Raw genomic sequence first — 14,401 nt, 5'->3', positions numbered from 1 at the left:
CTGTGATCCTATGCTGTATGGCGAAAAGACTACACCTTTTCTTTTTCTGTATATGTGAATGTAGACTGAAATGGGAAAACAATTGTTTTGAAGCCAATGATTGTAGAACAAATTGCTGCATTTTTTTAAAACCAAGTTATTGAATCTCATTGTAAGTTGTCTTTACACTGCTTGAAGCAGTGGGCAAGACTCTTTGTACACACCTGTTGGTGCTAGTCCATTGACAAAGTGAGATTCAGTTGGCAATAAATTGCTGTTTGTGGAGTGGCCTGACGACAACTATCTGACTCCTGGGTTCTCAACAGTTTTTGGCTGTAAATGATTCTGGCAGAAGCCTTCGGACCTCCAAAGGACATGGTAGTGTGTTTTTGTCTGCAAGAAAATATCTGAAGAAAACACAGTTTGATTTCCTTCTACCAATTTATATATGAAGCAGCCTGTAAGCAGAAACTAAGAGACTTTGCAGTTAGTGTACAATCACCTGTGTCTCCTGCAAAAATGTGGAAAGGACATGGAGAAGAGAGATCAAAGAACCAAAAATCCTGGCAAATACTAAGATCATCTCAGAGCCTTAGATCTGCTTTGCCAGTTTTTTTCTAGCACTCAAAATACCAAAGTTTTTTTGTTTGATGTGTGTAAGGGAGTTTTAGAAAGGGATTAGAGTTTTAACTGGAAGAATTATCCATTGACAATTCAAAGTCAGAATTTATTTATAGCAAATAGTAGTGGTTTTGTTAAGTACAGGACCCTGTTAATCTGGATCTATCAGACAGGTAAACTGGAGAATTTTGCGTAATTTGATGAAATCTTTAACTTTTGTGATGACTCCAGGGATAGTGAGGCTTGATTATCAGAGCTCTACCCCACTTGAGGCCTGACAGTAGGACTATTGTTGAGTTTGGTGAAAATTAAATGTTGGTTTCTGTATATAGAGCTGAAAGCAAAACAACAAAAGGAAATTTCATCTTATTGCTTTTTTGTTTGATTTGCAGTGTCCCTTAAATTACATATAAGAATCTTGTGGATTTTATTCACGTGGATGTTTGATAAGGTGTTCTTTGAGCTCAGGGCACATATTAACATTTCTGTTGTATTGGTCACACTCATCTTTCTGAAAGTGTTTTTCAATGTTAATACACAAAACCATGTTGTTGAATGTCACCATATATTTAATCTAGAGAGACTCTGGACGGTACATAATGGTTAATGTCCATCAGGGACTGGTTCAATTCAGCTTTCATTGCAATTTAGCAAAGCAAATGTGTCTGCTACTTGAACATACTAGAATAAATGTGCTGTGTAAATCTACAGTGTGTCATTATATCTATTCACTTCCCTTTGTTGTTCACTAATTTATAGCCTAGTTTGAGATCTTGACACACAAGAACTATTGATATGAGCATGTTGGATAACGGGGACCCAGCAGATGTGTATCTAGAATTTCAAAAGGCATTCAACAAGGTGCCACACAAAAGGCTGCTGCATAAGATAAAGATGCGGGGCATTATGGGTCATGTATTAGCATGGATAGAGGATTGGTTGACTAACAGGAAGTAAAGTCTGGGGATAAATGAGTGCTTTCCTGGTTGGCAATCAGTTACTAGTGGTGTGCCTCAGAGATCAGTCTTGGGACCGCAATTATTCACAATTTACGTAGATGATTTGGAGTTGGGGACAAGTTTGCAGACGACACTAAGATGAGTGGTAAAGCAAAGTGTGCAGAGGACTGTGGAACTTTGTAGAAGGACGTAGTTTAAGTGAGTGAGCAACGGTCTGGCAGATGAAATACAATGTAATAAATGTGAAGTCATCCATTTTGGTAGGAATACCAGTTAAAAGGACGAGTACTTGAATGTTAAAAATTGCAGCACGCTGCTGTGCAGAGGGACCTGTGTGTTCTTGTTCATGAATCACAGAAGGTTAGTCTGCAGATGCAACATATAATTAAGGCAGCATTTTGTCCTTCATTGCTACCGGAATTGAGTTTAAAAGCAGGGAGGGTTATGTTGCAGCTGTATAGGGTGCTGGTGAGGCCACACAGTACTGTGTGCAGTTTTGGTCTCCTGACTTGAGAAAGGATGTACTGGCACTAGAGGGGGTGCAGAGGAGGTTCCCTCGGTTGATTCCAGAGGTGAAGGGGTTGGCTTATGAAGAGAGATTGAGTAGATGGACAGGACTGGCAGCTTAACATTCCAGGATACAAATGCTACAGAAAGGGAGGCAAGAGAGGAGGGGGAGTGGTGTTTTTGATAAGGGATAACATTACAGCTGTACTAAGGGAGGATATTCCCAGAAATACATCCAGGGATGTTATTTGGGTGGAACTGAGAAATAAAAAGGGATGATCACCTTATTGGGATTGCATTATAGACCCCTTAATAGTCAGAGAGAAATTGAGAAACAAATTTGTCAGATTTCAGTTGCCTGTAAGAATAATACGGTGGTTATTGAAAGGGATTTTAATTTTCCAAACATAGATTGGGACTGCTATAGTGTTAAGGGTTTAGATGGAGAGGAATTTGTTAAATGTGTGCAAGAAAATTTTCTGATTCAGTATGTGGATGTACCTACTAGAGAAGGTGCAAAACTTGACCTACTCTTGGGAAATAAGTTTAAAATCACACAACACCATGTTATAGTCCAACAGGTTTAATTGGAAGCACACTAGCTTTCGGAGCATCGCTCCTTCATCAGGTGATAGTGGAGGGCTCGATCTTAACACAGAATTTATAGCAAAAATTTACAGTTGTTGTGGTTCTGTTCGCCGAGCTGGAAGTTTTTGTTGCAAACGTTTCGTCCCCTGGCTAGGCGACATCATCAGTGCTTGGGAGCCTCCTGCGAAGTGCTTCTTTGATGTTTCCTCCGGTGTTTATAGTGGTCTGTCCCTGCCGCTTCCGGTTGTCAGTTTCAGCTGTCCGCTGTAGTGGTTGGTATATTGGGTCCAGGTCGATGTGTTTGTTGATGGAGTTTGTGGATGAATGCCATGCCTCTAGGAATTCCCTGGCTGTTCTCTGTCTGGCTTGCCCTATGATAGTAGTGTTGTCCCAGTCGAATTCATGTTGCTTGTTGTCTGCGTGTGTGGCTACTAAGGATAGCTGGTCGTGTCGTTTCGTGGCTAGTTGATGTTCATGTATGCGGATTGTTAGCTGTCTTCCTGTTTGTCCTATATAGTGTTTTGTGCAGTCCTTGCATGGTATTTTTGTACACTACATTAGTTTTGCTCATGTTGGGTATTGGGTCCTTCGTTCTGGTGAGTTGTTGTCTGAGCGTGGCTGTCGGTTTGTGTGCCGTTATGAGTCCTAGGGGTCGCAGTAGTCTGGCTGTCAGTTCTGAGATGCTCCTGATGTATGGTAGTGTGGCTAGTCCTTTTGGTTGTGGTATGTCCTCGTTCCGTGGTCTTTCTCTTAGGCATCTGTTGATGAAGTTGCGCGGGTATCCGTGTTCCTCTTCTCCTTATTGCAGTTCTGGTGTACTGCAGTGTGTTGTGGCCCTTTTGAATAGTGTCCTGATGCAGCTTCGTTTGTGTGTATTGGGATGGTTACTTTCATAGTTTAGGACTATGTCTGTGTGTGTGGCTTTCCTGTATACCCTTGTAGTGAATTCTCCGTTCGGTGTTCTCTGTACCATCACGTCCAGGAATGGGAGTTGGCTATCCTTTTCTTCTTCTCTCGTGATTCGGATTCCTGTGAGTGTGGCGTTGATGATCCGGTGTGTTTTTTCTATACAAGGTATTCGCCAAAAACGGATACCCGCGCAACTTCAGCAGATGCCTAAGAGAAAGACCACGGAACGAGGACATACCACAACCAAAAGGACTAGCCACACTACCATACATCAGGAGCATCTCAGAACTGACAGCCAGACTACTGCGACCCTTAGGTCTCATAACGGCACACAAACCAACAGCCACGCTCAGACAACAACTCACCAGAACGAAGGACCTGATACCCAACATGAGCAAGACGAATGTAGTGTACAAAATACCATGCAAGGACTGCACAAAACACTATATAGGACAAACAGGAAGACAGCTAACAATCCGCATACATGAACATCAACTAGCCACGAATCGACACGACCAGCTATCCTTAGTAGCCACACACGCAGACAACAAGCAACATGAATTCGACTGGGACAACACTACTATCATAGGGCAAGCCAGACAGAGAACAGCCAGGGAATTCCTAGAGACATGGCATTCATCCACAAACTCCATCAACAAACACATCGACCTGGACCCAATATACCAACCACTATAGCGGACAGCTGAAACTGACAACCGGAAGCGGCAGGGACAGACCACTATAAACACCGGAGGAAACATCAAAGAAGCGCTTCGCAGGAGGCTCCCAAGCACTGATGATGTCGCCTAGCCAGGGGACTAAACGTTTGCAACAAAAACTTCCAGCTCGGCGAACAGAACCACAACAACGAGCACCCGAGCTACAAATCTTCGCACAAACTTTGAAAATTTACAGTGTGATGTAACTGAAATTAGACATTGAAAAATTGATTGTCTGTTAGGTCTTTCATCTGTTTGAATACCATGATGGTTTCACTTCTTTCATGTGTAAGTCACAAATCCTTTTTTTAAAAAGTTGCATTCTCAGGTTAGCTGTTAACAATGGTGATAGCTAGACAATATGTTGAAGGTGTTAGCCCCCGTGTGTTCTCTGTCTATGCCATGATGTTTAGTTTGATTATAATCTAAAAAGTGAGATAACTGAGTTCTACATGAATTCATGCAGTTTTTGAGCAAAGTACAATGTAACCCTGCAAGTACAAATTCACCCCACAAAATATATGTGTGCATGTGGGTCATTGTCTGTGTGTCTGTCTGGGTTGGGGTGTGTGTGTGGGGGTGTGTGGTGAGTGTAGAGTGTCTTAAGTCTGTGAGGGGGTGCATGTGGGGGTGGGTGTCTGTCTGCGCATCTCTGTGTGTGTGTCTGTGTGTGTCTGTGTGTGTGTGTGTGTGTATAGTGCAATGGTGGTCACCTGTCATGTGATATGAACCCAAGGTCCCGGTTGAGGTCCTCCCTATGGGTACTGAACTTGGCTATCAGCCTCTGCTCGGCCACTCGGTGACACTCCGAAAGCTAGTGTGCTTCCAATTAAACCTGTTGGACTATAACCTGGTGTTGTATGATTTTTAACTTTGTACACCCCAGTCCAACACCGGCATCTCCAAATCTTGAGAAAGAAGGCAGGGCAGGTGACTGAGGTGTCAGTAGGATTACACTTTGTGGCCAGTGACCGTAATTCTATTAGTTTTAAAATAGTGATGGAAAAGGATAGACCAGATCTAAAAGTTGAAGTTCTAAATTGGAGGAAGGCCAATTTTGACGGTATTAGGCAAGAACTTTCAAAAGCTGATTGGGGACAAATGTTCGCAGGTAAAGGGACGGCTGGAAAATGGGAAGCCTTCAGAAATGAGAGAACAAGAGTCCAGACACAGTGTGTTCCTGTTAGGATGAAAGAAAACACTGGTAGGTGTAGGGAATGCTGGATGGCTGAAGAAATTGAGGATTTGGTTAAGACAAAAAAGGAAGCGTACGTCAGGTATAGACAGGATAGATCGAGTGAATCCTTAGAGTATAAAGGCAGTAGGAGTATACTTAAGAAGGAAATCAAGAGGGCAAAAAGGCGGTCTTTGTGTGGAGCCACAGGAGATTTTTTTTTTTGCATCAGTGTTAACTGTAGAAAAGGACATAGAAGATATAGAATGTAGAGAAATAGATCAGGTGTACTCTAGGACTCCGTGGGAAGCTAGAGAAGTGATTGCTGGGCCTCTTGCTAAGATAGTTGTATCATCGATAGTCACAGGTGAGGTGCCGGAAGACTGGAGGTTGGCTAACGTGGTGCCACTATTTAAGGAAGGTGGTAAGGACAAGCCAGGGTACTATAGACCAGTGAGCCTGACATCGGTGGTGGGCAGGTTGTTGGAGGGAATCCTGAGAGACAGGATGGACATATGTTAGGTCAGACAAGGACTGATTAGGGATAACCAACATGGCTTTGTGCGTGGGAAATCATGTCTCACAAACTTGATTGAGTTTTTTTGAATAAGTAACAAAGAGGATTGATGAGGGCAGAGCGGTAGATGTGATCTGTATGGACTTCAGAAAGGCGTTCGACAAGGTTCCCCATGGGGGACTGGTAAGCAAGGTTAGATCACATGGAATACAGGGAGAACTAGCCATTTGGATACAGAACTGGCTCAAAGATAGAAGACAGAGGGTGGTGGTGGTGGAGGGTTGTTTTTCAGGCTGGAGGCCTGTGACCAGTGGAGTGCCACAAGGGTGGTGCTGGGTCCACTACTTTTTGTCATTTATATAAATGATTTGGATGTGAGCTTCAGAGGTAGTTTGCAGATGACACCAAATTTGGAGGTGTAGTGGACAGCAAAGAAGGTTACCTCAGAGTACAACGGGATCTTGATCAGATGGGCCAATGGCCTGAGGAGTGGCAGGTGGGGTTTAATTCAGATAAATATGTGGTGCTGCATTTTGGGAAAGGCAAATCTTAGCAGGACTTATACACTTAATGGTAAGGTCCTAGGGAGTGTTGCTGAACAAAGAGACCTTGGAGTGCAGGTTCATAGCTCCTTGAAAGTAGAGTTGCAGGTAGATAGGATAGTGAAGAAGGCGTTTGGTATGCTTTCCTTTATTGGTCACAGTATTGAGTGCAGGGAGTTGGCAGGTCATGTTGTGGCTGCACGGGACATTGGTTAGGCCACTGTTGGAATATTGTGTACAATTCTGGTCTCCTTCCTGTCGGAAAGATGTTGTGAAACTTGAAAGGGTTCAGAAAAGATTTACCAGGATGTTGCCAGGATTTGAGCTATCTGGAGAGGTTGGATAGGCTGGGCTGTTTTCCCTGGAGTGTCGGAGGTTGAGGGGTGACCTGAAAGAGTTTTTTAAAATCATGAGGGGCCATGGATAGGATAAATAGACAAAGTCTCTTTCCTGGGGTGGGGTGTCCAGAACTAGAGGGCATAAGTTTTTAGGGTGAGAGGGGCAATGTTTTCATGTAGAGGGTGCTATGTGTATGGATTGAGCTGCCAGAGGAAGTGGTGGAGGCTGGTACAATTGCAACATTTAAAAGGCATCTGGATGGATATCTGAATAGGAAGGGTTTGGAGGGATATGGGCCGGGTGCTGGCAGGTGGGACTAAATTGGGTTGGGATATCTGGTCGGCATGGATGAGTTGGATTGAAGAGTTTGTTTCCGTGCTGTACATCTCTATGACTCTATTGGAATTTAGAAGAATGAGGGGAGATCTTACAGACACACAAAATTATAAAGGAAATAAATAAGATAAAAGTAGAGAGGATGTTTTCACTGGTGGATGAAACTCGGACAAGGGGGCATAGCCTCAAGATTAGGGGAGCAGATTTAGAACCAAATTGAGAAGGAATTTCTTCACCTTGAGTTATATGAACCTGTGGAATCTTCTGCCCTGTGAAGTAGTTGAAGCTTCCTCAATAAATACTTTTAAAGCTATTATTTTGAACAGTAAAGGAATTAAGAGTTATGATGAGGGGGTGGATAAGTGGATCTGAGTCCATGAAAAGATCAGCCATGATCATCTTGAATGGAGGAGCAGCCATGAAGAGTCAGATGGCCTCCTGCTCTTAGGTTTATGTTCTTATGATTGACTTAGATCTCAAGGCAATGTCAATGGAGTGGTCTGAGACATTAAACAGAAAAAAACTATTTTGAGTAACTCCTTAAACTATAACATTTCTCTTGCCTAGCAATATTCAAATGTGATAATAAATAATATATGCCAGTTGCCACTGCAAAAGACTTCTTAAATTCTAGTATAGGATTTGGATATTGCTGGCAAGGCCAGCATTTTTTCCCCAGCCTAAACTGTCCCTGACTTGAGTGGCTTGTTAACTATTTTAGAGGGCAATTAAAACTAAACCACATTGCAATGGGTCTGGGGTCTCATGTAGACCAGACGAGGTGAGGACATTAAGCTTTCAATTGAAAAATGGAGTTTCATCAGTACTGAAACTTTTGGTACTCTATATTTCTATGAAAGGACTATGTGGCAAGAGAAGTACAGGATCGAAAAATAAATGTGTTTGTGACTTCTTTCAGAATCGAGGTGTTTATATGTTTCGAATCAATAATGAGCATGTGATTGATGCTACTTTAACTGGAGGCCCAGCCAGGTAAGTGACAATTTCTGTTGAGAGCATTGGCAATGATGATTTTGAATTGAGTTGAAGTAATTTTATATAGTAATGATCCCAGGAATTGACTGGTGAACAAGGTTTCTAAATTTTCTGTATCTTCTAAGAGTGTGACATTTATCTCTCTTTGCCAGTCTGTAGACCCTTTCTTTGCAATCTTGCACAGTCTTTGAATCCAAATGAACAGAGTTGGGGGTAACCTACTTCCAGACTATCAGCAGTCTTACTAGAATGGTGATGGCATGATTTAAACTGTAGTGACATTGTGCTATCACTTCATGTTTTCCCTTTGCCTTCAGCAAGGTGTTACATAAATTGAGTGCATTTGGGAATCAACTCCTATGCATTATATAGGTAAAAACAATGACTGCAGATGCTGGAAACCAGATTTTGGATTAGTGGTGCTGGAAGAGCACAGCAGTTCAGGCAGCATCCAAGGAGCAGCAAAATCGACGTTTCGGGCAAAAGCCCTTCATCAGGAATAAAAAAGCTTTAAAAGTATTTTTTCCTGATAAAGGGCTTTTGCCCGAAACATCGATTTTGCTGCACCTCGGATGCTGCCTGAACTGCTGTGCTCTTCCAGCACCACTAATCCAAACTCCTATGCATTATATGTTCTGATAATGATTGCAATAGTAATATTGAATTTATTATACCTGGGCCTATCTGCACATGATTGCACCTTACTCACAGCGACATTGTTGGATTCCTGATTTTGTAATTTTACCATTTGTTGTATTGTGAAATCCCCAAACTTGACTGCATTATAAAGTATGTTGTGCTCTTTTGATTATATATTTGTACTGTTAACTTGCTGTTTTTCTAACAAAGAAAACACGTAATTGTTTTCTCCTGTGCAGATATATCAATCATTCTTGTGCCCCCAACTGTGTCGCAGAGGTTGTGACCTTTGACAAGGAGGACAAAATAATTATTATCTCAAGCAGGCGAATTCCAAAAGGAGAAGAGGTGAGTAGAAAACTGAAAAGTAAGTTATTTAATATTTGGCTGAGAATGAATACAAGAAATGCAGTGTCATGCCCCAATGCTAATCTGAGTTGCAGAAAATCCAAATATTAACTGATATCTTTCTTCATTCTCTTCTATTTGCTGGAAGCCCAACACCAAATTTTCCATAATGGAGAATCAGATGTATATTGTCACTTTCAGAAAATCTGTTTAGTACTTGCATTGTTAGATTCCTTGTCCCAACAATATGCTGAACTCTGCATAAAGATGTCAAAGCAGAACTATCTGAGTTCCAATAATATTTTATTGAAAGAATTTCTAACCTGGGCTTCTGGGTCATTTCTGATCACTGCCAGTACTCTGCTACTGTTCTTGTGCCAAAAAGGTATCCAATAACAATTAAAAATAATTATTCAATTAAATTAATGTGTGATTGCATGGTGCCAAGTATCCCATTCCTTCGAAATAGAAAATAGCATAGACATCAGTGCTCAAAATATACGGGGTGGTGAGGAAGATAATCTCTGAAATCCCCAAATCGCGAAGTGGAGGAAGGAGGAGGTGAGAGAGCAAGAAACCCAAAGGTGTTCAAAGGAAGTAGAAGCTGCTATTAGCAGAGAGGTCACTTCCCAAAAGATTGGTAGCAAGGTTAGAGAGGAAATGAAAACATTTTGTGTCAGAAGGCTGGTGAGTGTTTGGTATTCACAGCCCACTAGTGGTTGAGGCAAAAACTCTAGACTCATTTAAAAGGAACCTGCATGCACACCCAAAGCGCCATAACCTGCAAGGTTTACAGACTAGGTGCTAGTAAGTGGGATTGGAATGAGCAGTTAGTTCATCCAGCCGGCACAGACACAGTGAGCCGATTACTGTGCTGAAACTTTTCTGTGGCTTATTTTGTGCCGTAATCCTCACCACCTGTTTAAAGCCCTATTTTAGTGTTACTCTTCAATAAACATAATATCAAATAATTACATTTGAATTGTCGCACTGAAATATGTGATGCATTGATTAGGTATCTTGTGGAAGCTTTGATTTTAAAATAGTTTGTATAGCCTGAGTGTTAGCCAATGAGGAAGGGGGCTGATTCCAACTGGTAGCTATATTGCCCCTGATAAAGGATCTGTAAAGTTTTTTTAAAAAAAGATATCTTGATCTACATATAAAGAACCAAGTCTTGCATGTCTGTGTTTTAAAGAATGCCAAGCTCGAAAGTAACTTTGATAAATAAGAATTCAAATTTCCTTTAGAAGATGGTTTTACAGCACTAGACAGGATGTTTGGTTGTGTTGGAAAGTCTCAAATACTGGTACTGCACATCGCTTCAAAAAAGTATTGAACCATCATGGGTACTGACTGAACAAACCTTCAGTAAGCATCAAGTAATTCAAGAAAAATATTGCTGGCCCCAAACCAAGGGATCTTCTGATTATTGGCAATATTTCTGTGAAAGATCACTGGCTGTCCTGAAATTTTGGAAATGAAATATGGAAGATTTATTTAACCTAAACTATCTGGAATGTCTTTATTTATAGATTCCAATTTAAAAGCTTTAATAATAATTCTTTTGTACGGTCCTTGGAATTTGTGCTATCATCTTATTCTGAAGTAGAAAACTCCCAAAATATTTATTACAAATACAGACACTAATGCCACTGTGACTGCATAATCCAGTAAAGGAGTTAATGAGAATGAAGGCGTCTCTGAAAATTTTTAAGTAGCAACAATCAAGAATATCTCAGAGCCCTCAGAAAAAGGCAATTATTTTGACACCCAATGGGCATGATCTGTATTTCAGCTAATAGACTTCAGTGTGGAATGATGTAAGTATGAGTAAGATCGACAGTTGCCTGTTTTGTCTAAAATTCCGAAGGTATGTTTTCTGCTGTGTTAAGGTTATGGAAAATTCATTTATCTGGCAATGTTTATGGTGGTTCAAAAATATATCAGGTATCTCAATGCTGACTGTTCACTAAACAATTTCTGTCCTAACGTTTTCTTTTTCCCCCTTCCTTTAGCTGACTTATGACTATAAGTTTGATTTTGAAGATGATCAGCACAAGATTCCATGTCACTGTGGAGCACTCAACTGCAGAAAGTGGATGAATTAAAACATTTAAAGCAATTTTAGCTGAGTCAGAATTTACAATTTCAAATCATTCAGAATTCTGGACTTTGTATCTGGTACACTCAGAGAAATCGTACTGACAGATATTGCGACATGGAGTGTCTCAGCAGCAAAACTATGAAGATGGGAAAAACTCACTAGTTTACAAAGAATTATTTACCAAATTTCATGTTGAAAAATATCTGTAGTTGAGAGAGAGTGTAGTGATATTGTTACTCAGATGTACACAGCCTTTTAACAACATTTAGTGAACAATAAGATACTGAAACAAATGGACTGAGCAGGTGTACAGAGATATTAAGATCTACAGCCAATGACTGCGTTTCCTGCCAGGCCTGTGGGTTGGTTCTGAATGTAATCTATGATTTTTTTTTGTCTGTAGTCCCCACAAGAGAGAGAGACAGACAGACAGATAATGAGATCCTCTCATTGTGCAGACCTTTTCTGAAGGGCCTCAACCTGAAGGACTAATTTAATTTCTATTCTAATTAAGTCCAATCAAACGAAGGAAGAGTCACCAGCTTTTTTAACTCTGCTGGGTCTCTGATTTTCGACAGGTGTGGTACATCTCAAGGAGAAAGGAAATGGGGGTTTCTCTGACAAGATTTTTTTTTTGAAAAATACAAGACTATTTGAACATTGCTGGTATAAGTAAAATCAACGCATGTTTATTTTTAATAGAAGGCGAGTGATTTGAAACCAAGGCAGTGATTTTAAAAAGTAGCACTCCTAAAAACACTAGAGTTTTAAAGAGATGGTGTCCATTGGGTGTGATAAATTTGAATGCATTCGAAGATTTGGATTTCCCATGCTATTTGCCCTAATTGTATGCTGGAGAACCGGTGTGGGATTTCTTGTTTGGAAGGTTTTTGGTTGCTTTACCAGAATCAATAATGTTAACTTTTCAAACAACAGACTCATTTTGTGTGTTTATTACTATCATCAGATTGTAGTTTATTTCAAGGGAGGTTAATTCCATAATTAACTAAAATATAGAAGAAAGAAAATCATCATTAGCTTGGTAGAAACTGAGAAGAGTAAAGCCTCCATCCATGCTGGTCACCTTGTGTAAAACCTGAGTGACTATCTGGGAAATGTAGATCTTTTACATATTATGACTCAAAAGTAATGTGCGAAAGATATTTTTGAAAGACAATCCACATTAAGAGCTCACTAGGACCAGTTGAATGGTTCTGTGTTGGGAGTTTATTGGAAAGAACATAATAAAAAGAGTCTCTGAGGCTGGCACAGACAATTCTAATACTGTTGGTGATGAGATCTGGTTGTAACTGAGTTTAAATTGACCAGCTCCCAACTGGAATCTGGAGGATCCCTTTTAAGCTGTCGACCTGACAACACATTTCCATGATTGGTGACATTTTTATCCAATATAATTTGTATTGTTTCAAAAATAGAAGTAACAACATGTCAGTCATAAATAGCTATCTAATTTGGACGATCAGGACCTAGAAGTTAAACTATAAGTCCTCAGTTGCTGATCAACAGCATAAAACACAGTGAAAAGGAGGATGGCACTTGAAGACTTTGGTCTGGGGCCACCTTGATCCTATTCAGTCAGTATCGACAGGCGAGTGGCTAGGGCATTTGGTTCAACGCACAAACGGACTCTCTCTGAAATCTCTTGCAGAGGAGACTTGCACTGAAGGATTTCTCACCTACTTGATTCCACAAGTCATTTTACTGTAGTTTTGTTCCTGTAATATATATATGAAAGTGTGAATTTTATTCGGAACAGTAGGATAGGTCTGGATGGGGGAGATTTTTTTTATTGGCGCGATTCATGAAAGCTGCTGCCCCCACTGCATCTTCTCCACACTGCAACTGTAAAAATGTAAATATAAGACTTGTAGAAATCTCCAAAGCAGAAACCACTGGATCAGATTCTCATTCGTACAAATGAACGGTTGGTATTGGTAATATAAAATAGCTGCTGGTTGGATTGAAGCAGGGAAGATATTAGCATGCAATGAGAAGATTCTAGGTAATGTAGATCATGTTAGATAAATTTAAGCTTACAGTGTTTTACTGTTTTTATAATTAAAGCTGATTTCAGCCCTCTCTTAAAGTGACAGGAGCAGGGGCATCTTTTAATGGAAGATTCTAATTTAAAAATGGGACTTTTTTTCATGTTAACTGAAGATGTCCACAGAGCCCTGATGCATTGTGGGATCCCACTTCCCTGACTGACACAGTTAGGGAGGTTGCAGTCACGTAATGTATTGTTGGAAGTTGCTCAGTTAACAAATGAAGATGTCCTATTTGCAGTAAAGCCTTGTTCATACTGTTTACACTCTGAGCTAGGTATTTTGTGGTGCATTTTATCCTTGCAATTGGGGCAAAAACAGAAGCAGAGATTTCTTGAGTATTTTTTAATGATAAAGTTCCAGAATATGAAAGTTTTTTGTTTGTGTTGTGTGCATTCTGTACAGCAAATGTTGTCACTGGTAATGAATTAAAATTATCCTTTTTTATTGTATGTGGCATGTTTTTTTTGTACTGAACATAAGTTGAATTGTATATAATTTATGTCAAAGAGCCAAGATGCTCTATGTATTAAATCTCCTGCAGGAATAAGCTTATTCTGTACATCCCTGGTACATGTAGAGACCGTTTATGATCATGTTGGCTAGATTGTACAAACCTTTTTTTAAATACAAATGTAGCATCTTTGCATTACTGTATGATAAATAAGGACATCTGTTCCTACAGAGGTGAATTTACTGCATTAAAACTGTTTGAAATAAAATCACACTTGGACTCCGTTTATTGATTTGTGGTTAAAAGTAGAAAAACCAACCCTTGAATGTATTTTAGGAGGATGAATATAATCAAGTTTTATCATAGTCAGCAGTAGGGATTTTGGGGCTTTAGCTAAATCTTCAAAGTATGGCAAGGTTTTAGAAGAGACATGCAGGATTCATGGCTTCTGACATAAGAGCTTTGGACACAAAAGCAAGGAGGTAATGCGAAACTTATGTATTTTAAAAACCTCATTGATTGGCCTCCAGTTATTGTTACAAATGGACTTGCTGCATGTGGACTTGAGCTGCTTCACCTACCTGAGGAGTTGTGAATGATA

At 40.2% G+C, this 14,401-nt stretch overlaps 1 protein-coding gene across 6 annotated transcripts in view; it reads left to right on the top strand.

Moving 5' to 3' along the window:
* Positions 1–14,073, top strand: part of kmt2d (lysine (K)-specific methyltransferase 2D) — a 244,793-nt gene extending 230,720 nt beyond the window's left edge. For all 6 annotated transcript variants that reach the window (XM_087985601.1, XM_043681829.2, XM_087985602.1 and 3 more), the window contains 3 exons: positions 8,110–8,183; positions 9,065–9,173; positions 11,192–14,073. In XM_087985601.1, the coding sequence (XP_087841727.1) occupies positions 8,110–8,183; positions 9,065–9,173; positions 11,192–11,284 (276 nt within the window). In that variant the 3' untranslated portion in view covers positions 11,285–14,073. The remainder of the gene's footprint in view (positions 1–8,109; positions 8,184–9,064; positions 9,174–11,191) is intronic.
* The last annotated feature ends 328 nt before the right edge of the window (positions 14,074–14,401 follow it).

Source organism: Chiloscyllium plagiosum, unplaced genomic scaffold (assembly GCF_037043375.1).
Source record: "Chiloscyllium plagiosum isolate Xiang-an unplaced genomic scaffold, Cpla_swu_hap1 HiC_scaffold_53X, whole genome shotgun sequence".
NCBI lineage: Eukaryota > Metazoa > Chordata > Chondrichthyes > Orectolobiformes > Hemiscylliidae > Chiloscyllium > Chiloscyllium plagiosum.
Note: the sequence above shows the minus strand (reverse complement) of the source record. Positions and strands in the feature narration are given on the sequence as shown.